This window comes from Grus americana, chromosome 2, assembly GCF_028858705.1.
Source record: "Grus americana isolate bGruAme1 chromosome 2, bGruAme1.mat, whole genome shotgun sequence".
NCBI lineage: Eukaryota > Metazoa > Chordata > Aves > Gruiformes > Gruidae > Grus > Grus americana.
Genome location: NC_072853.1, coordinates 56,663,629 through 56,690,706, shown reverse-complemented (window position 1 = coordinate 56,690,706; position 27,078 = coordinate 56,663,629). Strand labels below are relative to the sequence as shown.

At 41.1% G+C, this 27,078-nt stretch overlaps 1 protein-coding gene across 13 annotated transcripts in view; it reads left to right on the top strand.

Moving 5' to 3' along the window:
- Positions 1 to 10,760: 10,760 nt before the first annotated feature.
- PPP4R1 (protein phosphatase 4 regulatory subunit 1) overlaps positions 10,761 to 27,078 on the top strand; it is a 68,088-nt gene continuing 51,770 nt past the window's right edge. For 2 of the 13 annotated variants that reach the window (XM_054816063.1, XM_054816056.1), the window contains exons 1-3: positions 11,053 to 11,214; positions 11,510 to 11,554; positions 26,970 to 27,054. In XM_054816063.1, the coding sequence (XP_054672038.1) occupies positions 11,208 to 11,214; positions 11,510 to 11,554; positions 26,970 to 27,054 (137 nt within the window). In that variant the 5' untranslated portion in view covers positions 11,053 to 11,207. Of the gene's footprint in view, positions 10,800 to 11,052; positions 11,215 to 11,509; positions 11,555 to 11,641; positions 11,783 to 12,079; positions 12,221 to 26,917; positions 27,055 to 27,078 lie in introns of those variants that run through there. The other 11 variants (XM_054816059.1, XM_054816058.1, XM_054816052.1 and 8 more) reach the window with 11 other exon arrangements.

The window sequence follows — 27,078 nt, the reverse complement described above, 5'->3', positions numbered from 1 at the left end:
TCTTTATTCAATTTCCATGTACATCAGTGGTAGTACTGCCTGTTTATGGACTTCAGAATTGCCACACATAATTGCCACAGATAATCTGAGTTTGTTCAAACCTAAAAATAAATGTGAAGTATGTATGTTTTGTTTTGCAGGCTTTTGAGTATTTAATAATACAATATTTTACAAGGGGGAAAAGAATGCATTACTTGATCAACAGCTTTATTTTTCTAATGAGGAGTAATGACATAGTAATCTCTTCAAATTAGCAATAACTTGTCAATGCCATGAGTACACCAACAGATGCTGATTACCGTAACATAACTAAAAGCTAAGAGGCTATCCTGAAGACCAGAAATTGGAAATATGCACAATGCAGTGTATTATATCAGTCCAGATTTTTTACCCTCCCCTTCAATCATTTTTCATGATCATAATCATGATCATGATTTTTTCATCTTCTTTAAAGATGATTGAGCGGTGATGGGTGCATCAAGTCCAAAGATCCTGCACTAGACTAGGAGGCTCTAAATTCTATTTTTAGAGCAGTTAAATGCCAAACGAAGTTCTATACTAAGCCTGCATTCTAAGGGTATGCAGACATACCTTCACCAAGTAGCAGGTAGATCAGGAAACCACATCTCTCACCTCCTAGAAAAGTTTTAAGAACTGATGAGAATAAAAAATAATAGAGCAATAATTGGAAAGGTCAGTTGTGAAGGTATAGTTTAAAGAGAACTGGCACTAGTTATCTGCAGTAATGGAGTCAGCAAAGTGAAGATCTATCTGCAGGACAACCTTAGAGAGAAGCTACCACAGTTGTAATCTTTCTAATGATATTGGGAGGGTGATAGAACAGATTAGAAAATAATTAAATCTGGCACTCTGACAGAGAGAAAATATTGAGTCAAAACCCAGAAAGAGCCAAAAGTCTCATTTTGGTGTTAGGACATATTAAAAAAAATCTCTTGGTTGAACTCTTCAAGTCTTGGTTGAAGTCTGAGTTTGAGATAGATAGTCTTGCTGAAGCCAAATAAATCCTTTCAGTAAGACAGGTGGCTGGAATGGAGATGTGGTTCCCAGCCCCCTGGTCCAGGTGTTCATGCAGTCATTAGCCAAGGGAGGAGCTTAGCCCATGAACAATTTGGACTTTATCCGAGCCACTATCATTCACTGAACTTCTGGGCATGTGTCTTGACTGCAATCCCTTTTCCCAAAAAGGTTGGATGAACTGCACGTCGGTGGGAATATCCCCTTTGGCTCCTACACAGAGAATGGGAGCACTTGGGCATCTGGGTGACCTAGGTCGTAGCGCTTGCTTGTGGCTGCAGGACAAACAGCAACCTGGAAAGTAAGGAAATCAGACCTCTGGAAATAATAGAGGATTTGGGGAGCTGGATCTCAAATGATGGGAGATGGGGAAAAAATTGAACTCCCGGCTGGCTGTATCCTGCAGGAAGGGGAGGTAAACAACACTGTGTGAGTTCAAAGACTTCTATCCAAATGTGTGTTATCCCATAGCAATGGCAAGCTCATAACATCTTACTTATTCCAACACAGGAGTGAGAACATTAGCATCCCTCTGAGGGGACACCTGTTCTACATCTATTCTTGGACCGGTCACCCAAAATATAAGGTCAAACTGAGGGCTGCTTGGTTTGTTTATGTAGCCCAAGGGAAGCAGTAAAATAGGCAAGTAATCAGGCTCAATGTACATATGCTGCGTTAGTGGCATCTAAGGGGCTAAATGTAGAAGAAAAAAGGATGCAGAGATTTTTGAGGATAAGAACACATAAAGCCTGTCTTAAAGCAAGGCATGCTGCTCCCAGCCCTATCTTTATGAACGCTCTATCTCTGGATCAAAGAAATAAAATTGCTCTAACAGCTTGTTTTTTCAAGATAAGCCAAATTTTCACTGCCTCTCCTCTAACTTGCGCTGGCATGCTGTACACTGCATGCTTTTCTGTTTGCTTACCCAAAGGTATCATGAGATAATAAATGCATATAAACTAAGCTTTCCAAGAGAAAGAACTTTTCCTTTATTCTCAAGTTCCTAATAGCCTGAAGTTTTGTTCCCTGACAATTTTGAGAACTGTACAGATTAACTTTTAATGGGTAGGTGAAGGACATGACAGGAAGCACAACCATCATCTACTTCTCGCTGAGGCAAATTACAAACTAAAATCTTCCCTGTATATTTAATCTAATTTAAATCTTCAAGTACATTTGAGTGAAAGGACATAATATATTATTAAAGCTGATCCATTAACCTATGGGTTAATAGCATTCATACCCTTAAAAAAACCACAGTTGATAGGAAATTTTGAGAACTAAACAGCATCTATGGAATATTAATTCTCTATATACAGATCTTGAAAAACAGCAGACTGCCTTTGGAAGTCAAAGGTAGAAAGCCCTCTGTATCTGCACTGTTTCCTATACTGAATCCTTTCCAGCGCTAGGGTCAGAGCCGGAGTCTTTCTTTTCACTCCTGTTAGCAGGAGAGTTCACCTTGTCCCATTCTGCTCCTGTTTTGTGGGAACATGAGTCTTGCAAGCTCCCTCTCCTCCATCAAACTCTTCGTCATGAAACAGGGTATCCACAGATTTCCTTTTGCTAGTTTTCCTTTTATTGCAGTAAGCTGTCCTACCTCACACATGCATGGATTTTGCCAAGGAAGCAGTTAGGGCCGCTGTAGTAACATCCTTTAGGCATTGAATCCTGAGGCATTGAAAAAATCGCACTGGTACTGTTAAAGCAAGGAGAAAGCCTCTCTCCTCTGGCTCCCTGGCGTACAGCGCATGTACGCTGCGTGGTACGGTATGTGCCGTGCCATCCTCTGGGTGTGCGCAAAAGCGGAGGTGTTCTGCCGGACGATGACATCCCTGAGCCCTGCAGGGCTGTGGGAAAGCATGGCCGGGCTTCCGAGGTGGTTACGCCCTTCGAGTGCATCACAGTGGAGAAAGCAGGGTTAAGGGCAGACTACTCTGTTCCTACTGTTTACCAAGTGGTATAAAAAAAGAGAGACATAATTCGTGATCAGGAGCCAAAGAGAAATGAAACATAATATATTTAAACAGATGTTTTATAAATGTAACAACTTGCTTTTTAATAATTGAACTCAGGACATGATCGCTCATACCAGTAGGAAACCCTCTAAGTAGGACTCAGTTTCCCAGCGTTAGAGCTCCTTGTTCTCAGGGCGAGTGGCTCCTTAGTCTCAGAAACAAAATCAATGCTGTGGTTTTCAAAATGCTGCCTGGAAAGAGATGTGAACAGAAGAATGCAGAGAGAGTGAGGTATATGCTTGCAAATATACAATCACAACAAACCCAGCTCAGCAGGCTTATGGATGCTCAATTAATAGCAAAACTGTATTTAAATAAAAACGTTGCAGCCACCCTGTTAGAGAACAGATAGAGTTTTCTTCTGTGTTGGAACTGCAGACAATGTCCCTTTAAATCAATGTTATTTTTATTAATTTTATTCGTTTTCCTGCCCTTTACTCCCAACAAGTCTGACTGCAGTCTCATTGCCAATGGAATATCTGAGGGTGAAAGATGCAGCTCTCTCATTTTACTTTGATATTTTCACTGGGGTTCACTGGAATAAATGACACTTGGAAATATACTGAGGTTCTCATGGGCTAAATCCATCTTTATTCAGAAAGAAGATTTCCTGTATGCTATGCTTGACAAACATATTCCACTAAATCATTACTTTGATCCCACCCACATTCCAATACCACTGTGCATACTTTGTCTGACTTTCTTTATGAATCACCCAATAAAACACACCCCGTTCAAGATATTACTGGCAAAGCCACAGTCTACGTACATTAAATCTCATATTAAACAAAAACCTTTGAACTTGAAATGTTGCCAGTGCTCAAGTCCAAGAAGTCGAAATGCAGTAATGTAAAGCTTCTTAATATACCTGACACTCTTTAACTGTTCCCACAGTTAAAAAATGCTACAGCTTACATTTGTACCACAACCAGGCACACAGTGGTTCAAGCCCTATATGATGGTAAAAAGAAAAGGAAATGGTCATTTATATATCAAGTGAGCAAATTTGATTTGGAAATTAATGAGACAATGAGCTTAGGCAGGAGTTGCTTTAGGACTGTAATTGCCCTTTCACATCTTAGGTAATTTAATTAAATGAAGAAACTATTTTTGGACCAGACAGATCTTTAAACTTTTGATACTTGCTCTTACAAACCATCTGGCCCTGTATATTGTTAGATTTCATAACTCATACTGTATCACCATCTTCCCCAGAGATTATTCGTGGCTTTTTATGTTTATTTGTATCTCCTCTAGTTTTGTTTACATTTATTTCAGGTAAAACACTTCATTCTTTGGATTCCCTCCCAGTTCAATAGCTGAAAAGTTCTGTGTAGAAACTGGCACACGTCAAGAACCATCATTCAGTTGTCCTCCTTATTTTGGTAGCTTTTTGGTGGTTGTTTCCTCTGTTATACAATCCTTGCTCATAGTCTGTAGATCATTTTCTAACACTGTAAATAAGATAGACGTTGAGTCTTTCAGAATATTCTCAGCCTCCACTTTTAGAGGAACAATTTCAATTTCAATTTTTTCTTCAGTGAATGGACCTCTGCTATACTTTGCACATATATTTGACTGGTTTCCAAACGTCTGTCCATACGTCTGTCTGGGCTCAGTGCTATGTGAACTGTAATTACACAGTTGCTGACTGAGTTGGAGCACAAGCAGAATGAGTTCACATCTGCCCTTGAAAGACTATACAAATACACACATCTAAAGACTGACTCCTCCAAAGTTACACGTGTGTAACTGACCCTGAAATTTAGAGTGCCTCCTACCAGAGCCAGGGTTATCTAAACGAAGAGTCCTTAGGATGTAACCCCTTGACTTCTCCATCTCTGGCATTTTTTAGGATTGACATGTCCTACCAGTCGCATAGACCAGGATAACGAGCCATGTCCCAAAGCAATCATTCTCCTGACATGCACTGGCACCTACTACCCTTTAGATCAGCACAAAAAGAACTTAGCTGCCTGCGTAGGCATGTACCCAATTCTCCCCGACTAAATGGATTACATTGTTGTCGGCTGAATAGTTGGCCAAGAAGAGTTCCAGCCAGCTAGTATTCACATGGGTTGTGAAGCAGTGCTACTCTGGAATCTGACCTAAGCCCAGACCAAATCTGAAAAAGGGCTGCAGACAGTTTGCCAGACTCCACTTCTGCCAGGATTTGGGGTTTGTTTCTATTTTACTTCGGAAAAATGCAATGTGAGTATAAGAAAACAGTAAGAAGGTTCAAAAATTGTCGATGAAAACAAAATCTTGCTGAGAGGAGTTCAGGATGGAAGAGCAAAAGGGTGGGAGAGCTGGTGCTGTAGTAAGACAAGAAAGGATCATAGGAAGTACCAGTTGGAAGGATGTGAAACTGATGTTGGAGGACAACCGCCAAAAGGAAGAGCAGGTTTGGTGGCAGTGGTAATTCAGTCCCATTTGTCCCTCTGGGATGTGTTCTGGGATCTGAATAATTTATCTCTGACTCAGAAGGAGAAGAGCGTGAACTGATTGTATGTGCCAGTATCTATGCAGACTTAGAGAGATGCAAATTTAAACTCAGTAGACCAGGAAATGAAGGAGTGAATAAATGCAAATATATTAATCTGAAAATCAGGGTAGGTATTGCCAGGTAGGGACTGGCTGGATGGGGAAGGAAGACTGCGTGGGCTGAGGAAAGGCTGGAAAGCCTGGCTGACTCAAGGGCAAGTCTAGCAGGGAGGCAGGGTCTGGCCTGGCATACAATGCAGAGCTGGCACGTTAGGAATCATGTGCTAGATTCCTACCTGTCATATATGTAAAGGCATCAGCTAGTGAAAAATAGCACAGAAGATTTTTTTGGGTGTGTTTTATTTTATTCACTATTTTCCATCTCAGGCCTCAAGCAGTATCAGGCACATCACTTCTTTTGTTCTCTGTTTCTTTACGTGTTAGATGAGAATAATGACATTTACTTCCTTTCAAAATTATTTGGAGATCTGGGATGAAGGGTTGGGGGATATCGGTATCTACTACAATAGTATCCCAGCTGCACATATATGTGTTTGCTGTAATGTCTTGAAATAGACAAAAAGCAGATTTTTTTTCTGTCTGCTCGAAACAAACAAAAAAGAATTCAACAGGCAATTCAGTGAGGAAAAGATTCAGTTTTTGGCTGCCCAGTCTTGTTTCCTTCCAGTATGTCAGTGAGACACAGACCTCAGAGCACCAGGAAATCCAGGGCTAAGGTACATCGGTACAACCTGAACTCTGCCTTGTTTGATCAGTGATTCAGTCTTCCTGTAGCATACATATGCATGACACAGGATTCCTGAAGCAGAGCATCTCAGAGCTGTAGCACAGCTCTCTTAAAGGAAAACCTGTGTCCGGGCGAGCGCTACTAAACGAGGAATCCTGTACTCAGACACTGAGACCCAGCTCCCTGAAACAGCCCCTGATACATTAATTCTTTGTCCTCTTTCACAGTGAGCTTGAGCACCTATAGGACCAAATACTGACATAGACTTTCACCTGCCCGCTATAAAGGTCACAGACCACCCTCACGCAGTGTCTGTAGCCAACGGAGTTGGGGATATCACCACTGGTAGAGGTCTTAATCGCAAAACGAGGCATCCAGACTTGTCTTTGGATTTGCATGCCTCTCTCCCTTTTGCCCACGCAGCTACCACCTTCACACCATTAGTGCCATAGATTTGCTTGCAAATTAATGCCAAGGGCCACTGCGAGCTCCAGGTGCAGCCTTAATGTTGCACCAGGATGTACCTCAGGTGGGTATTTCCTAGTTTTCAGAGGTTCGAGCATCACTTGAACTTGCCACGGAATTTGTTGCTGTCCTGGAATTACATGAGGAACCCACAAGGCAAACTTAACTTTGTATTAACCAAGCTCTTTCTTTGTCAGCAAACTGAGGTGTTAATTTATTCATGGCTGGCAAACTAATGTGTTTATAATCCTTCTGTGAAGCCTTCTCTGGGAGCAGTGGCAGCTGGCCTCTGATGTTAAGGTTCGCAGGGAGTCACCAGCTCAAGTTCTTACCCAGGAAACAGGGAAAATTAAATAAAACTGAGTGCCACACGGTCAAAACTTTCACAACCACAAGGGATGTATCAAAAAAACCCTCCAGTATTTTTATTGGAGGGGAAAAAAAGAACAGGAATAGGGAAGGGGAGGGGAAGGAGAGAAGGAAGGAAAAGGGAAAGGAGAAGAAAGGAAAGGTTTTATGATGAACACCTCTATTCAGCAGAAATGCTTTACTATATTTTCAAATGCAAATCAACTGTGTCCCAGGCTTCAACCATCAGGTTTTCATGTGTATCCATACATATTACAGGCACGTGTCTATATGTATCTTAATCCATATATTTAGTCATGGGCCAATTTTGGTTAAGCACTCCATAAAGAACAAAAAGATGGTCTAAAAAGTGACGAGTGTATAGTTTAACCATCAAGCACAACATATGCGTGCAGACAGAATCCTGGGGGTGGACAAGAAAACTATGAATCAGTATTACTCAAGAGGATAAGCACTTGCCTTGGTGCACCAGCAGTCTAACCTCGATACATTTTTTGGTAGGCTTTACAGGAAAAGAGTTTTGCAAAGGAATCCGAAGGAGGACAGCGGGAGGGCTGCACGGATATTTATGGGAAGCTCTTCCCACACACAAAGGGTAGCCTGGGAGAAATGCAAAACTGGTTAATATGTGGACATTAGGTGGCATTATGGTCTGATCAGACTTGCTTCTTCACAGCAAATGAGAGAAAATAGATAATAATATGATAGATAATAAGATTCTTGGGGCTGCAGGGTTTTTGAGCCTGTGGTCCTTATACCTTCGAGTGGTTTTGACTGAAGAAATGTCACTCATCCAGCTACAGAATAAGAAGTTGCAAATATGTCTAGATGTATGTTGGGTATCTTGCGTCTAACTCAGTCACTTGTGTAGGTTTGAAAGGATTTATGTGGTACTTTATGTAAATACTACAATGTCTTGCTGATCACTATGGACTTAGAGATACATCATGTAGATAGTAACACAAGTGTCTTTTATCACATGCAAAGGATCATGCCAAGGAGTCTTCCGTTCGTATCCTTCCATCCATAGCCTTGGCTTCCACCCTTTGTAGTGTGTTTTTCCATGAGATAGAGCGTGTGAACGTGAGTTTATCTATTTCTTTTTTACTTCCCAGTGCCTGTAGGGGTACTCTGACTATGAGAACTCCAGCACAAAATCTGCTAGAACGTTTTGGCAGGTGCTATATCGCTTGCTCCTTAACAAGTCTCATCTAATAAAACAAGTCTGTTATAAACATTTTCTTTCATAATTAGGTATGTTATTTTAGAATGGCAGCTCATCATGCTGTCTGAAAGAGTCAGCACCGCTCCTACACTTAGAGGGTCCCTGTCTGGCTTGCTTCTGACCAGTGGCAGGGAATCTTACCATCAACTTGAACTTTGGATCAGGCCCTTAAGGAGTGCCTGGGGATTTACTAAGGCCGAGAAGGTTAGGAATATCTAGTTACTTATTCATTAAGTGGGATTTTGCATTGTGTGTTGGCATGAAGCCAAATAATAATTTTTTATTATTATTATTTTTTCCCCTCCATGTGTGTGCCACTGTATAAGCCAAAGGTTTTGCCACAGTTTCTGCTCACAGAGGAAAACACCTTTCCTGATGGCTGCTAGTGATGGTGCTGGGACCAACTGCACCTGAGGAACACAGTTTGATGTTCTACCGGTAACATGTAGCAAAAAAAAAATGCAATACTTGAACAATTTGTCTTGCAATACTAATTACTAAATATTAATTGTAATACTTGTAATACCTGAATTTGTCTTGTAAGGCTAAATCACACTGATCCTTGTTATCTGTGCTATTTAAATCCCACACGGTCCTGCTTACAAAGAATGAACTAACCACCACTTGAGAAGATCACATGCACATAGGAGGACCCAAACTTAATTTGTATGTATTTATGTTAAGTATGATCTCTTGCAATCATCATTTTAGCTTGCTTTATTACATAAATTGTACTATCTCTCTTTAAACAAATACGTACATAGAAATAAAAAAATCCTAAATACTCTAGAGACCATTACACATGGGGCAATAATTAATTGACAATAATTATGCACTTTTAAGAACAGTAATCCCAGTATACTCCAAATTATAAACCCAGTTGTTGTAGATGTTATCTCATTAAGTTCCATTTCTCATTTTGATGATAATAATAATGGCCAAGGTAGTTTTGATGCTCTCACACCACAGTAAACTATGGTTAGTGTGCATTAGTGCCTGTTTGTAGAGCTGGAAAAAGGAACCGAACCCCTCAATTCTTTCAGTAAAACGAAGCACATCACATTTTACGCTGTTGCTATTGAATTCAGAGGAAGCAAAACTGGGCTTTGATTGCAGTGAAGGATGCAGAGAGGAGATGAGAGAAAACTTCCTGGAAATAACTTGCGGTAATAGAGATAATAAAAATGGGATCTTCAAGTACACTTTATTTTTCTGTTCTAGGTCTATTGCTATTACTACCAGCATTGCCAGTGATTTGTGATGTCAAATATTTCCCCTGAATCTCCTCTTAAATTACACTGGCAGAGAATAGCATGGTTCATATAACTCAGTCATGGTGAATTTACTTGATTTACTCAGATTTGGAGGTTATATATCTGAATAAAAGCAAGCGTTGGATAAGCAGTATCCAGTAGGCCCTTTTCACTTGTCTAAAGATTGAATGGGTATGAAACAGGGCAGAGCTTGTTCTATAGGTCTGTAAGGAAAGGGATGTATGCATTTTAAAGGAAGATTACACATTTTCAGCCACTATGGCAAAGAGAATGAAAACTACATAGATTTAATTCTTGCCCAACTTACAAAATAGAAACAACCGTGTGATGTTAAAAGGCAGGTTACAAGACATGCTGTCAGTTAAAGACAGAGCTACCGAAAATGCACCCTTTTTTTGAAGAACTGAGTAAAAATAACTTACTTTACTTTTCTGTGTATTAACAACTGCATCAATTATTACCGAGATAAAAATAAGACTGTGGAAGACTCAGATAAGATTCCCAGGTAGTAGCCATACCAGTAATGGTCCTTTCCTTTGTAAAATGCTCTGGGTATCAACTAATTAGAGCATTTGTTTTATCCAACAGTTTTCATCTTCCAATTTTCAGTGGAAAATCTATCAAAACAGTTAAAATGACAACAACCATCAGCACTGACCATAAGGTACAGCCAAGAAAAGCAGAAAACAATGGATACCTTTGCATATACGTACAACTAAGTGCCGTATTTTAAAAACAAAAGCCAGAACACACAGCAGCTAAGCAGAGAACATCCCGTGTTTTTAAGCCACGGGTTCTCAGCTGCTGAATCTCGGCAGCTCCCAGGAAGAGGGTGCTCCGGGGTGGCGTGGTGGTGGCACGGCCACCTCTCAGGGCTCCCTTCTCTCCAGGGGACCCCACAACACCCAAGGCAGGGATTGCTGCGGCCCCGCTGCCTCGCCGAGACCCCTGTCCTCTGGAAGCGACCCCATGCAGCCCAAGGTGAGGAGGACTTTCACGGCGCGGACACCCGGCGGGAGCCCTTATCTCCGGGTGACCCCACAACACCGAAAACGGGGCCTTTCAAGGCAGGGCTGGGAGCGCCCTGCCTCAACACCACTGCCCTCCCCGCCCCTCGGCGGGCGGCAGGAGGAGCCAAAGCCCCGAGATGGCGACGGCCGGGGGGCGAGCGGCGAGGCCAGGTGAGCGGGCTGGGGTCTGCGACCGTGTCCTGGCGGTCGCCGGCTTCGCCGCCCGCGGGCAGGGCAGGGCAGGGCAGGGCAGGGCAGGGCAGGGCAGGGTCGGGCGGCTCCAGGCGTGAATCAGAGCGAGGGGCGGGGAGGCGCAGGCCGCCTGTGCGAGCGAGCGCAGCTCTGCCGGGTGGAGGCGGGGGCAGCGTGTCCGGCCTAGACCCCTCCTCCCGCCTTCCTCCGCCCGCCCGCCCTCTCCCTCCTCCCTCCTCCCTCCCTGCACGACTCTCCCGGGGACGCGGGGAGACGCCGCCAGGCCCGGGGCCTGGACCGCGCGGGGCCTGCCCCCTCCCGCCACCCTCCTTCGCCGTTCGGCCGTGGGTTACAAGTAGCCCGGCGCCCCGGGGGGGCCGCAGCAAGATGGCGGGTAGGTAGCGCCCCCCCTGCCCCTTTCCGCACACGCCGCCTCTCTGGTGAGGCGCCAGCCCTCCTCTTCCCCCCCCCCCCCCTTTTCCCCCGCCCCGGCTTCGGAAGCGCTTCCCGCTGCTGTCCGGCTCGGAGCGCGGGGGGCTGCGGTGTCGGGTCGGGAGGGCGTCGGGGCGCAGCCTGCGGAGCCCGCTAGCGGCGGTGGGGGCGACCCCGCGGGTGGGCCGGGTCACGCGTGGTTGGGGTTGGCGGGGGCAGCGGGCCGGGCGTGTTGGCACATGGTGTGTCTCCCGCAGATCTGTCGCTGCTCCAGGAGGATCTGCAGGAGGAGATCGACGGATGTGAGTGGGGCCGGGGGGCGGCGGCGCGGGGCGGCTTTCGGGCGAGGAAGTGGCTTCAGAGGGGAGCGCCCATGGTGCATTGTGGGAGGCGGGGGGGAGGAAGGAGAGGAGGCCATGCTCCGCGCTTCCCTGTGTACATGACACGCACCCGGGCGCGCGTGGGGCAGGCTGGGCTCCGCCGGGCTTTCCCGCGGGGGAGCGGCGGCGGCGGCGGCAGCACGCAGCGGGGTGCGTTGGCCGGCGGGAAGCGCGCGGGGGGGGGGGGTGGGGTGGGGAGGGTGGTTACGGGGGTTCCGTTAACGGCAGCCGAGGGCGGGCGGGAGGCCGTCCCGCCGGGAGGTGTGGCAGCCTGCGGGCCGCCGAGGGGAGTCGTCCCCTCATGGCCTGGGCGCGGGGGGACGCCTCCGGGAAGGAGAAACCTGCTGGGTCGGAGGCTGCAGCGTGTGGGTTGCTCGTTCCTTTTATATCTATATATTTTTATATATATTTTTTTTGTGTCCTCCCCTCCTCCTCCCCCCCCCTCAGGCCCCCTCTTCCTGACCCTGCTGGAGAGATGTGTGGAAAAGAGTTAATGTCAGGGTGCAAATTGCAGAATGTGGCTCTGGTGCAAAATTACTAACTCAGGGGTATGAAGCCTGGCTGGGCAGACTGTAAAATGTTACTCAGGTGAGAAGGCGTCTGTTGGTAATGTCAATACCGAGGGAGCTTCTTGGAAGCAGAGAAGGATAAATTTTGGGCGGAAAGTGAAAATGGAGGCGGAGGCAGCTGGTAACGCAGGCGTCTGCCTCGCAGTCAGCCGTGGGCGTGTGGGCCCTTGTCGCTGTCTGAAGGTATTTTGTCTGATGCGCAGTCTGCACAGCGATCCGCTCACCAGGGCTAGATTGCAGGAGAAAAAAAAAGCTTTCATTTTATGTCTTACATTTTTTAAGGGAGTGTTATTTTTGACTCTTCAAAATTTAACTGTAAACGTTTTACATCTTTTTCAGTTTTGTGATCTGACATTTAAAAGGCTTTTATTGTGTATTGTCTTGCACAAAGAGGCAGCCTTTCTCTAAGGCTTTATTAATTTTTTTTTCAATTCTGCTTGCTCGATATTCAGATTGATAGCATAGCTGTTTGAAAACTTGGTGTGATTACAAGAGAACTTTCTCAGAAGAGACACACTTTAAAAAGAAAAAAACTCCGGTCTTAAATTTCCACTTAGATTATGATTTTTCTTGATGGGAGTTGAAGTAAGATATGAGTGTAGTCATTAGAGAGATGATTCTGAACCCATGGGTTTCTGGTGATGATTTGAGTGTTATGGTCTTGTCTTTAAAAACATAATACATGTGTGGAGATCTGACTCAATCCAGATGAGAACATCCTGAAGGCAGGAGCCATAGAAATCTAAAAATTTGAAACCTCATTAAAAATTACTGAGGTTTTGATGGAAGTAGGTAGAAGTGAATAGCTCAATACTTATGTATATTATTTTAAGAGAAAAAGAGGAGTCTATATGAATCAATGTGTGCTGTCTGGACATAGTTCAGTTACACAATGCCTTTTATGATTCTAAATTTTATGTGGTTTTGTTCTTGTGAGGTGGGTTTGAGTAAAGAAAAATAGTACAGACCAGGGAGACTGTACATACCTAGTCAAAAGCACTGTTTCTTGTGCAGTGGTATTTCTTTGAAATAACCATGTTTTGTACCCACTTACAACAAGTCTTATGCAATTTATGAAAGCGTTCCAAGCTGATGCTTTATTTGGGATTACATTTCATGGTTGCGCATATGAAACAGACAATTAAAAAAACCCAAACCACCAAAACAAACAAACAAACAAAAACCCACAACCCCCCCCCCCCCAAGCCACAATTTTTGCCTGGTTGTGCCAAGCCTGAACCCCACCCTATGGTACCTCTCTGTTGTAAATATTTGAAATATTAGTTAGACACTGGTTTAGAGGTGTATTCCTGAAGTAGTACAATACAATAGTGAGAACACTGGATGTGCTGGCAGCTTCTATGCATGTGTGATTCTGCAGCTGCAGTCTTGCTATTAAATGTGCTAAACTATAAAAAAGGACAAACAAGGAAAAAGACGTGCAGGCCTACCTGTAGTCCTGATGATGTAATTTAGGATGAGAGATCAGAGAAATATAAAATAATATGAATTATAAGAAAAGTCTGAGATGGGATCAGTTGATTGGCTGTTTTGAAAAGTGAACTATGTAGTTTTCAGTTAATCTTTGGGCCTTTAATTGATTTGGTATCAAGCAATAGCAAACCATCTATGAGGTATGCTGGAGAAGCCAGGAGTGATTAAGACTAGATGCATGTATAAAGATCTGGATTGGACATCTGAAGCCAGATTTCTGATTAGGCGTATGGTTTAGGACACTTTACTAGATCAGGCGTTCCTTTGTAGCTCATAAGTGAGTCTGTGTTTGATTCTGAATCACAAAATTGTTTGGGTTTTTTTTTGATAATGAGAATCTACAATGTGATTCACCATTTTCTGCTACAATAAAAGTACAAAAGAAAATGAAAGAATCATTAAGGTGACTAAGATACCTTTTATTGGTCATGTTCTAAGGCAGTAGGAGAAAGTCCTGGAGTTGAGCAAACAACAAAGCACAGTTGCTAAAAGTAATGAACCAAGCTTCTGTGTATCTTTTTAGATATGAGTTAAGAACAGCTGTTTTATGATCATTGTCTTCAAGGTCTCTGGAATTAAGTATTTTACTGGAAAGTTGGAGTTTAATCATCAACTTGTACAACTGTACAATTTGTGCCTACCATCATTTATTGTGCTAACTCATTGGATGCTAATTAACCTAAAATATAAAACAGTAAATTATTATATCTTTGGAGTACTGTTTTAATAGTTGCTTGTAAAAGAAAATTTGCCTTTTCCCAAAGAGAACTTGATAAATGTTTAGGTTAAATGAAATATTTCTAGATTTCAACAGAGAGTACTAATCAGCTTTTGGAGTAGTGGGAGACCTTCAGAATATATGCTGTGGAAGGCATCTATTTAAAAATTGCCTTTGGTTTATTTGTTTAAGAGGTCAGAGATTAAACAGAAGCTTTTAAAAGAAAGGCTTTTAGAGAGTGGTTGATAAACCAGCTGGATTGACTTTTAAATAATTAATTTCAGCTTTGGTTTGCATTTCTATTTTGAAAGCTTCATATTATTTTCTGCTGTTGGTTGCTTGGTAACCACTGGAATGCTCTGATTTTTTTTTTTCCAGGTGAATGCATACTTACACCTGATGGTACGTCACACAGATGATTGCTTTAAGTAGTTATGTAGCTTGGTGTGTGGTATTTCAGTAATTTTAGCTAATATTTTGCTTCTGTAGAGGTAGCTCCTGATGTCGAAGGGCTGTGGTAATAATTAAAGAAATCCTGGTTCTTCCATATTCAGCCAGTGGCTTTTCCTTGTTTGGTAGTTTGACGTAAAAAACAAACAAAAAAACCCTCAACCTCCTCCCCCCCCAAAAAAAAACCAAAACCAAACAAACCTGCTGAATGTATCCTGGCTGAACATTCAGAAAGCAGAAGGCTATAAAAGAAATTTAATTCCTAAATGTAAGTTCTTATTGTGAAAGGCAACTTTGTTATTGACTCTAAGCCCCCCAAACAAGTAACACATTTTACTTGTGTGAAGGTGAACCTAACAAGAATCCTTGCATGATATCCATTAAAGGAGAAAAAAAAAACAAACCCACAACACCTATGCTAAAGGCAAGAGGGTGAAAATTCAAATTGGAAGCCTGCAGAAGATTCCCCATCCCACTCTAAGGTGACAAAATTAAGGTAGTGGCTCAGTGCCAGTTACTCATAACACTACCTGGACTATTGGCTTCCTTGTGAAAATTTGACTTTTGTTAAAGTCTTTGTTTTGTGCATACAAAATCAGAATAATGTAACTGTATAAGCTAAGTATAGAACAGAAGAGAAAATAAGCAACAAAAATGGTTGAAAAGCAAACATGGGGGTTGTATAATTATATATTTTTGGTGATAAGTAGAATGTTCTTTATGACTTCTGCTAGATAGTTTGTGTTCCAAACCCCCTTCCCCCTGGATGTTTCTGAAGACTGAACTGATCAGTACAGATAAATGCAATCAAATGTGCTATGATACTGACTTCTTTCAGTCTGTCCACTGATGCGTGCAGGATGTGTATTCTGAAAAATAGAGCCATCTGTAATTAGAACTCAAATTGTGAAGGAGGATAGCTTTATTTAACTTAGTTTTAATTGTGATTTAAATAAGGAGAGAAAAGAAATTTTGATCTAATAACTGATTTTAATACTGTTTTGCATTTGTGTGTTTTGTAAAAATGTTTATTACTGATGTCTGGCAGCTGCATTTACATACAACTTTTGGACTTTTGATAGTTGCAAGTACTATATACGTGCTTTGGTGGCTATGTAGCTTAACATTCAGATTCTGAAGCTTTACTTACCTTTTGTCGTGTTGAAAAATGTGATAACTACCTTTTTCTCTACACTTAGTGTTCAGATGTTTTAACTAAAAATGCAGAAAATGGTATTTTAATGTCTAAGCATAGTTTGGACAGTTCTAGTTTAGAACTTAAATTAATTTTTATAGATACATGCATGTGTGTATATGTATATGTAAACTTGTTTTCCTTAGCATAAGAGTCTAACAGTAAGATAGATTTAAAATTTAGCAATAAGATAGTTTTCACAATTAGCAAATCTAGTGTTACTGGTTGGATTTTACTCATGGATTAAACAGTTTTAAAGATTAAAAAAATACAGTAGCTATAATATACCTCTGGTTTTAGTATTGATTTCTTTCTCGCTGATTGGAAAGAGAGGACAGGTATTTCTAGCTTCTCTTTCCAGTGGGCTTCTCAACTGTGAGTGAACTAGTTATTTAGCTGAGCTGAAGAAAACACTATTTGTGCATACGCTGGTGTCAAGCTGGTTTATCTTTGATATATTCTTATTCCAGGTGATCAGCAAATCATCTGACATTAGCAGTGAGCTTGTGTTGGTTGAATGCCTTTAATTAAATTATTCTATTAGACTTTGAGTAGCACACAAGTCTCTTCCCAAATAGAAGCTAATTTCAATTGCTTTTTTTCTTAAGTTTTTTCTTTTTTTATAATACTTAGTCAGAAGTTGGGATTTTTTTTCAATAAAATCAGTCTGTGTTTTCCTGTGTTTCCCACAGCTTCATGCTGTGTCGTAGTTCTTATTCCCTTGCAGTGAATTATGCTGGGATAACATGCATTCAGTATGTTAAAATTCACCTTTCCCACAGCTGTACATAGTAATATCAGAAGCTTTGGTACTGTTGTTGCATTGTTCCTTTACCACAGAACAAGAATGAGCAAATTTTGTTATGCTGTTTGTTGTTATGCATAGACTGCAAGTCGGGTCACTTCTTAGACTTAATTCCAGCTTTGAGTATAGCTAAATTTCCAACATAACTTTCAAATGCCATGTTGTAGGACCGACTTTTGGTCCTATCAGAGTATTAGCTCTGGTGAAAGAGTACTGAGATAGTTTGAGTTACTGGGTTGGCATTTCAGTAGTCTGCAATCTTTAATGTCTGCATTGCAAAAAATAATAACAGAAATTAATGGCAGACTTTCTGTAGCGCTTAGAATCAGTTCTCTGGTGTGACTGAGATTCTGTTCCGTTGGGAATCTAATAACTGGTTTTTAATGCTAATGAAGCATGCTTGTTAAGTCTGTTTCTTCCCCTGGAGATCAGGTTTTAATTCTCCTGACTCTTCAGTTCATTTCTTTGTCTTTTAATGTGGTGATTGACCCTCATAGAAACTGAGAGACTCAGGTGGATGGGTGTGTCCCCACAGAATTGTGATTTTAGCGGTCTCAGGTGGGTAATGGTTAGTGCCTTTTTCTCGAGCAACCTTGTAGGATCCTAGAGAGAAGGAGATGATGTGAGGAAAGGGTTGTGCTTGATTTGATATAGGCTAATGAACCTTCCTCATGCAGCTGCACATGTTTTCTCCATTAGACCTAACAGAGTATTGAAGAAAAGGTAATTTTCTAGGCTCTCAGCTTCAGAAGGCTGGTAGCATCACTTCTGATGTGGAAATGTGCTTTTCACCAGCCACCTTTTGTATTCCTGTCTCTGGCAGGAATCCTCAATAATACTCAATTAAGGTTGCTGGTTCTTTTTTTTTTTAATTTTATTTTATCTTTGTTTCCTGATTGATCTCCTAGGGCTTCAGGTATTCTTCTTCTGCCTTTCTTTCCCACTTGAGGGAACAAAACAGGGAAGGTGTGAATGAGTCAGGAAAGAGATGGAAATTTTGAAAATCTTAAGCTTAAGACAGAGTGAAACCTTGGTGTTCATGCAGTTGTTTGACTGCTGACCTATTGTGGAGGTGGCATATCACAGTGTGTTGAAGATAAAATGCCTCTCTTTCCTGTGTGTGTCTTTTGTTGCAGAGACTTTCCCTCTGTGTGGGCAGGAAGTTTTCATTGTAAGAGTAGTAGCTAGAAGAGATGACTTGTAACAGTAGCTGAACTGGATGAAAGGATAGCTTCTGCTTTGAGAGCTGGAGTAACAATTCGGTCTTTGGAACAGTGAGGCAGGGACAGCTACCCCTAAAGGAACTAAGAACATCAGGGCTTCTCTGTCTGTTTTAGAAGGTATAGCATAAGAAAAATGAATGTGGCTTATTCTTGGTTTGGGTGGGACACTGTGGTTCTTTCTGGCAATAGGATGTTAAAATCCTGTCCAATGTATAGGTTGAATGAAACGTCAAAATATGTTTGTGAAGGATGTTCATTCGTGACAGCAGAACCAACTGCACTGAGAGTTGAGAGTACTGGTTTGGTGGTGTTTTTTACTGTTTTTAAGGTAAAGAAAAATGGAAGGCAAATAATACAATAAATATGCATTATTCTGAGATACAATTTCCGTAAAAGCTAAATATAGTAATGTATAAAAGTGACATTCTATATGAGTGCTAATGCAGACTGTTGGAGTGTTTTTCTCTAATAAAAAAGTTTGCTTAGGTATTTTTTTGTCTTGTTGTCATAGTGCCTGAACGGTTCCCAAACATTTGAATGGAAGGGAGACCACCTTTTCCTTCCTATCTAGCCTGCAGGAGGAATAGCTTGATTAGTCTGTAGGGATACTTGCTTGTGCAAGTTTGCTTGTGTGTATGTTTTCTTAGAGGAAACAATTTTAAATAACATTGAAATTAACACCCATTGCTGTTCTTATTTTTTTCTAAGAGTGAATGCAGTGCATTCTCTACTGCTCAGTCTTCTCCTATAGACTAGTTTTATACTTTATACTGAGCACAGACAGAAAAAGTGTGGAGAATTACAGAAGAAAAAAAAGTGTGAAGAGTTGCAGAAAGAATTTCCACTTCTGAATGCTCAGGAAACACGAAGGCTTATCCCACCAAGAGTTTTGAATGCTGTCAAACAACATCTCAAGAGCGTTTTCTGGGGTTTAAGTGGAGAGAGGAGAAGTACAGTTAGGAAGTTCAAAGTGATTTATGTTGCAAAGCCATATTTTATAGGTTATGGATGTGCTAGTTGTAGAACTTGCCTTCTCTGCAGAGTTTAGCCCAAGTAAGTGTATTCCAGTTACTGTGACTGAACCAGTCAAAGTAACTGCATGGTGCAGCAACGCTTGATTCAAGTGGAGCTGTTGGTTTAGTAGCTGATGTGTTATAACTCCTGGTGTCACATCAGCATTGCAAAGCTAGCGCAAGCCTTTGGAGCATTTGAGCTTCAACTGCTTGCTTCATAATGCTCTCCCAGTTAATTCAAAGTTAAAGCATATGTAGTTTGAACTTGATGTCTTTGTGTTTACCAGACACCCAGTTAGGGGCAGAACTTGAGCATTGGCCCCAAGTCCAGTGAATGCTTGTGTCCTGTCATGGTAGGACTAGGGAGAACAGCTTGGTTGAAGATGGAAGTGGAATTCTCAGTCAGTCATGGAGGCAATCAAAAAGCCCACAAGCAGCAGTTCCCTGCAGAGAGAGGGTGGATACCTTTCTTTGACTGTAAGGAACTTGTAGAGAAGAAAAAAGTACCTTAGAGGAACTTCCTGCTTGCACTAGCTGACTTTTGCTTCACTCCAGCCTCCTTCTGTGATTCTTAATTGTATCCAGTTGTTTGGAAGGGGTAAAAGATAGGGACTTAAATAGCAGGGGACTTGAGTACCATGGTGATGGGCGTGACATGCTCCCAACAGGAAACTGGCAGACAAAATATAGACTGTTGATTGTTTTAACTGGTAGCTTGGATGTCCTTCTCTTTGTTTCGATTTCCTTTGGACCAGCTTTTGTGCAGGTCAAACTGTTGTCCGGTAGGAGGTACGTTCTGCTGTTGTGCAAATAAATGACTAGTGAGCAATATGAGATAGAACTATTCCTTTGTTTCAGAGCAAATCAGGATTTTCAGTGCTGCCTCTGTATGCCTTGAAGAGACAAATTTGTCTGTAGCTGCACCTGTCCTTGTTGCTTAAAGAATTTTGTATCACCCCTTGTTTCCTCTGATGCTTGATGAGAAATGCTTGCTAACTTTATCATTTTTTAAGGCCTTTGCTAAATGAAAATATTCTTAGTCTGTTATGTTTAGTCTAGTGGGTCTTAAATTTGCTGTGCCATAATTGTGCAAGTTCTGTAAGTAGCTGCTGATTTTGATTCCTATGTCTGTCTTTTATCTGCTAAATGCTCCCCCACCACGCCTGTACCGAAGCTTTATTTTAAAGAGTTTGCTCCTCTGTGCTTCCAACTGTTAAAAGCTCTGCTATGAAAGTGCTACATAGGTGCTAATGTGGTAAGCCTTGCTGTTAGCACAGCAGCTTTGCGTCAGAGCTGCTTTGCAATTTCCCCCTTATCTTCCTTGCTCCTGCCTCTTTCTTCCTTCTCCCCAACCCCCAAACCTAGTCCCACCAAACTTGGGAGTGCAGACACCAAAGTTTATGCATTCAGGGCTGGTGACTTTGCCACATTCAGAAGAGGCTCAAGGCGGATAGTGCTCCATGTTTGAGGAGAAATTTGGGGGAGAGACAGAGAAAGGGAAGTGTGGTTCTTACTTCTGCTAAGATGGTGGACGGACTGGAATCTAGGATTATCACCTGCAGATCCCTTTAATGCTTTTGTTCACCTGCTTTGTAATTTTGCTGAGTAAAATCACACACTGTTCAAACTTGGGCTTTTCTCTGAAAACATTTGCAATATGGGGGTTAAGTTGTGGCATCTCATTTGCGTTTTCTGTCTCAGACTACAGCAGGGGAACAGAGATGGTATATATAAGTCTCTTGGAAAAATCAGCTCCCACTTTCTGACAGAGGGAATGTATGATCACCAGTGAGTGATACCTGATCTGGCAGGCAAGATGGTGGAACTCAGCATTACAAATGCATTTTGTAATATTTGTGTAACTGTCATTGCAATAGCTCTTGGTTAATGTTACTGAAGCAGTGCAGTAAATTTATAGTAGCAAATGAAGCTGAAATAGCACCACTGATGCTTTGGTCTGTGATGTCACTGCAGAACCGGAGCTGGAATATAGTACACTTTGAAAGGGTAAGAGTAACGAGTTCCTAACCATGGACAAATATAGATGTTTAGCTTCCATGATCATGCTGAGGTGGATTTTTCTTTGTGGAACGTCAAGGTACTTACAGAAAATGAGATGGAAAGAAACATATTTACAATATTGAAGGGCTGAGAACACTACTTGTGTTCTGCAGAAATCTGAATGTGAGGTGAATTTATTGTTTCATAGCATAGAGGACAGTGATGTAGAACAAAACTTGCTGCTCTTATTTTGTGATTATAATATCAAATGTTTGGTCTTGTAGAACTACTATTTTTGCTTTACAATTAAACAGAAAAATTACTTGAAAAGCAGAACAGAACTAAGTCCTTTCTGCATGTAAGTGCTATATTAACCTGAACACGCTTATGGTAACGATGTAGACTGTAGCAAATAGCCTATACTACAGTTGAATAAAAATTAGTTCATTTTACTAGATATATCTGTAACAACTGCCATAGAGACTTTTTAATAGATCTTGAGAACGCTTTTGGAATACAGAAGATAAAATGAGGGAACTGTAATATTAGTTGGAAATTTTGAATCTTTAAAGTCATTTGTTGCTCAGCTTTGAGAAATGAAAATTGCTCATTTTTAGAATACCTGTCATCTTGTTACTGAGTTTCCATGCCAAAATGAGGGATGATCTGTATCTGCTATGGGCTCCATAGCAGAAACATAAGAACAAAAAGAATGTAGATCTTGCTACAGAGCAGTCTATCGCAAAGAGTTAATGCATTATTAAGTAAAAGAAAAATAGTAATTATTTTTTTCAAGCATGATCTTGTGCATCTGTCTGTAAAAGATGCAATATGATCAAGATCTTTGTGAAAGATACGATAAAGATATGTAGTATAAAAATCAACTCACTTGAAAATTGGTCTATAGACTACAGTTTTATAGGGGACTGCGTTTTAAATGGACTTCTGTTTCGTTGTTGCATGCTTGACCAAGCTTGTCAATGGTTGACTAAACACCTCTAAACATAGTCTGTCTCAGCAAGATTGCTGTATGGTCCATGTTAGTTAATAATTGTGGCAAGTAATTGTTGTATCCTTGCCATAAAACAGAGGAGAACTTAAGGTAAACAGGAGAACTTAAAAGTGAGGGATATTAGTATATTCTTGGTACAGAATGGACTAGATGCAAGATAGACAAGCCTGAATAACTTTTACAAAAAACAGTCAAACAAATGATTGGACAGGAAAGTGAAGGTACAGAGAGGAGTTGTTACTTGGCTTGTGTCATACAACAGGTCAGTGATAGTCAGATAATGAAACAAAATCCAGTGCTTGTCTTGTTATGCGATGCTGCCTTGTGGTAGTAGTGTGGAGTTTTGAAGAGAAGTTTGCAAGCTACTTAGTCTAGATAAATTAATGAATTAATGCACTTATTTGTTTTGCTCTGTTTTGGTGCTTATGTGGACAGAAAATAAGGGCACTGTGATTGCTTTTCACACTGTTGTCAAATTATTTTTCCTCCCCCACCACTTGTGACTTTAAACTGCTGGGACAGGGTGTTTTTATAGAAACTCCTAATTTCTTATCTCTGTTTCTTTTACATGATGATGTGAACATGTAAGACCAGATTAAAAGGTACTTGGGCTCTGAACTGGCATTAGTTTTCAGCGGTGTCTTGTAGCTTAGATGCCTTCTGAACATTTGGTCTGGACTTATTTGTACTGGTTTGACAAAGTGGAGAAAATAAGAAAAGTTTTTCTGTGGCAGGAGAGGAAAGCAACACGTGGCCCTGTTGCCTGGTCCACATTCTGAAGTGGGAGTGAATCTTTATGTTCTGCATTTGAACCAGCCGAGACTTGTTGTACTGCTTTTGGCTGGGATAGTTAAATTTCTTCATAGTAGCCTGTATGGGGCTGTTTTGGATTTGTGCTGAAACTAGTGTTGATAACACAGGGATGTTTTAGTTACTGCTGAACAGTGCTTACACAAAGTCCAGGTCTTTCCTGCTTCTCGCAGTGCCCTGCCAGTGAGTAGGTTGGAGGTGTACAAAATACCCCTATACAAGATACTGTGAAGAATTTTAATGCTATCCCAGCTAAAACTGGTAGACTTGTGTTTAAGGTGGTTTTTACATTTGTAAAATTTACAAAAGGTCCTGTGGTACTTGGGCAAGCGCTCAAAGTTGGGTGGAAAGCAGAGGAGGCCTGAAGAGGCAATATTCAGCTAACAGCCTTTTTGATAGCTTTTTTGGAATAACCTTCCAAATGTAGGGAATATCAAAGTGACTTGGTTTATGAATAATGCAGAGTATACTCTTTATGCATTTTAGATGAGGAGTGGTTAGATTGTTGGCGAGTCATATTTGGGGCAAGTTAAAGACAAACATCCACTTGAGGGGCTTTGTTAGAATGGGAATTCTACTGGGCTGATGCCTCTCTTCACTTGGATTCGTGTCTTGATGTTGAAAGTGAAAGTTAATATGCATGATAACTGTAACAGTACTTTAAAAGAACTATAAACTGTTCATAGTACTGATTGGTTTATTTTTATCACCCTTTTCTTCCCTGTTGGTATTAGCGTTGCATTTTTCAGGATGCTGCTATTCGAATGATCACTTTTGTGACTACAAGCTGAGATGCTGGAATTACTTAAATTATAAATGTTGCTCAGCATCAGTAGCAGAGGCGCATCAAGCCCAATGTAGTGCTGAACTTAATTTTACAATGTACAGACACAGCAGAATCAAATCCACACACCTCGCTTTCTATTTGAACTAGTACGAGATATCAAACAGATGAATTGTAAGCAGCTGCTCTTATCTTTATAATTGGTATTTACATATGTTATAGAGTAGATTTAGCAGTTTGGTTGACTTTAATTTTTGCCTTGTGAAACCAGTTATCGGAACATTCAGTTCACTAGATCAAAGGCATCAGACATCTAGTCTACTTTGGTGCATGTTTATGTGTTAAGACACATAGAGTGACCAGTTGCCGTGTTCTGCCCCCTCCCTGGAAGTGTTCAAGGCCAGGCTGGATGGGGCTTCGGGCAACATGGTCTAGTGGAGGGTGTCCCTGCCCGTGGCAGGGGGGTTGGAGCTAGATGGTCTTCAAGGTCCCTTCCAACCCAAACCATTCCATGATTCTAAGATGGCATCTCCATTGGACCACTCACTGTAGGAGTGTTGGGGGAGAATAAATGCAGAGGGGAAAGAGAGGAACATAAAGTTGAGTTTGAGAGGAGAAAAATGGATCATGTAAAAATAGTGGTGGTTGATATAATGGTCATCATTTATATTCATGCACTTGATAGCTAAGTAAAAATAATGGTGGGAAAAATTATGTTGGGATTCTGACATAATTTCTTCAATTTATGCTTTTAAATTTTATAGTATGATCAACAGACTGTAGGAAAATAGGACCCTGTCATAGAATTAATTCACTGAATATTAAAGTGATTTTTTTTTTCTCCCTAGTTGGTTGTGTCATAACTTCACTGTATTAATTTAAGTTCTGTAGTTTAGAAATCAATCTGGGTGCAGTGGTTTAGCTCCCTAGTGAAGGGTGCCATCATAATGATACAAAATAAAAATTAATGCAATTCATTTTCTGGAATAAGGAGTATGTGTGTAACCTGTTTCATGTGTGGATGCTGCAGAATGTGTTTGTGGCTTCAAAGTTTGTCTTGAGTCAGCCCTCTGACAGTAGGAGCTCACATACAATAAAATGTTCTGTCAGCTAAGGACTTTGGGCTTGTCTAATTTGGGGAAGAGGAGGCTGAGGGGCAACCTCATGGCTCTCTACAGCTTCCTGAGAAGGGGCAGTGGAGAGGGAGATGCTGAGCTCTTCTCCCTGGGATCCAGTGACAGGACACATGGGAATGGCTCAAAGCTGCACCAGAGGAGGTTTAGACTGGACATTGGGACATTTCTTTACCAAGAGGGTGGTCCAACACTAGAATAGACTTCCTAGAGAGGTGGTTGATGCCCCAAGCCTGTCAGTGTTTAAGAGCACTTGGACAATGCCCTTAATTTGCTTTAACTCTTAGTCAGCCCTGAAGTGGTCAGGCAGTTGGACTAGATGATCGTTGTACATCCCTTCCAACTGAAATAGTCTAAAAAGAAGTCCATGTGAGAAAAGTGCATGGCATAACTATAGACACAGGGTTTCTCTGTGTTTCGTTGGGTCCATGGGTTGAATTAAAGGCCTATGAGCCTGTCAAAGGATGTAGCCTGTTCCTTGTTAACTTAACCTGGCATAAAATCTTAACTTGCATTGAGTGCATTTTTACCTTCCCACACCTTTCCTGTGAAAATAACTGATTCTTGCAAAAAAACAAAACAGATCAAAAAAAAACCCAATCAAACCCACAAACCCAAACCAAACACAAACAGTTTTGTAAAACTGGGGTTACTAAGTGCTTTCCTTTTGTGCTGCAATAGCTTTCTGTAGCTTTTTTTTTTTGAGCCTCCCCTTGCAGTTTGTTATCCTCTACTTTAGGCGTATCCAAGAGTACTAGTTCCTCTTCCCAAATTGCTCTTCCATCTACTTTGTCTCATAGCTCCTAGCATGCTTTCTTCCTTGCCTCTATTTCCCAGATTCTTCTTATGGCCTTGCTCTTTTCCCATCACGTCTTCATTTGATTTCTGGCAAGGATTTCATGTCCTTTCAGCAACTGCAGAATCTGGACCCTCCTCCAGGGGTGGGATTTATTTATGACCAGTTAAACAACATCCATTGATTCTCTACCTAGAAAATGGGAGAATTAGTTTGTTGGTGAAGGGATACTATTAACTCAGTTTAAATCTAAGAAATATTAGTCTTCTAGGGAGTTTGGTTTTAAATCTTTGGACATTTGGAATATGTTAAGGAAGATGCTCAGAAAATGGTAGCTGCTTGTGTATTCTGAATGTAGAAGATAACGATACAATGTCTGATAAACAATTTGCATAACATATTATTGTCCTCTTACCTTCCATACAATTATACTCTTTTTTTCTTTCCTCTATATAGTTCACTTCTTAAAAAAATCATGGTTGGACTTCTAGATCTGCCTTTGTCTTCCATCCACCTCTATTTGCCAGTTTTCAAAAGGCTTTTCAGAGAAACTTGGCTATACTGAAGAGAATAGTTGTAGTGTACTGTACTGTTGTATTTTCAGGAGTAAAGTAGGTGATCTGGGATAGTTCTTGCAAATAAGTGATTGCATTTGCAGGCTAAGGTGTTTGTTATGGGACTGAGTTTTTGAGTAGTTTAGAGGGCATATGGAAGCCAGGAAAGGTGGTAGTTCAAATCCTAATTTTCCAAGCAACTGTGCAGAGCAGAGATGGACCCTTTTTCCATTTCATTGTGGTTCCATGTTGATAGAGGTATCTATTTAGATGAAGTTCCTTACTGATGTGCTGGTTAATTATTATGCAATAAGTGAATTGTGCCTATTTTAATTGGTAGTTGGATATAGAAACACACATCTGAACTTTTTAACAAGTGTAACTTTTAGAATTAGCTAAAAGGCATTTGATTAATAAAAATGTAAGGTATAAAAATACTGTTCGTCAGCTAAATATATCATGAACCTTAGATGTTTAGTGAAACAACATATTTGGAAATTTAGAGAAAATTACTCAAAATCCATTTAGTCCAATTTATATGTGATCAATAACTTGTATAGAAAAGGCTTTATGGGGGTTGGAGAAAGCTAGGGGGAATGATGTAGTGCAGTTAGTAAATACATTGTAAGTGGGATCTTGCCTAGACTTTTATATTTCGGACCAACAACAGACATCATTTTAGTGTTAAACTACTGTGATGATAAGGAATATTTCTGATGTCTCTGATAGTTGGTGTGGATGACTACAGCTCAGAGTCTGATGTGATTATTATACCTTCAGCCCTGGACTTTGTCTCACAAGATGAAATGTTGACGCCTCTGGGAAGACTGGACAAGTACGCTGCAAGTGAGAACATATTTAACAGGTATGCTTTTTAAATGTCCTGTCT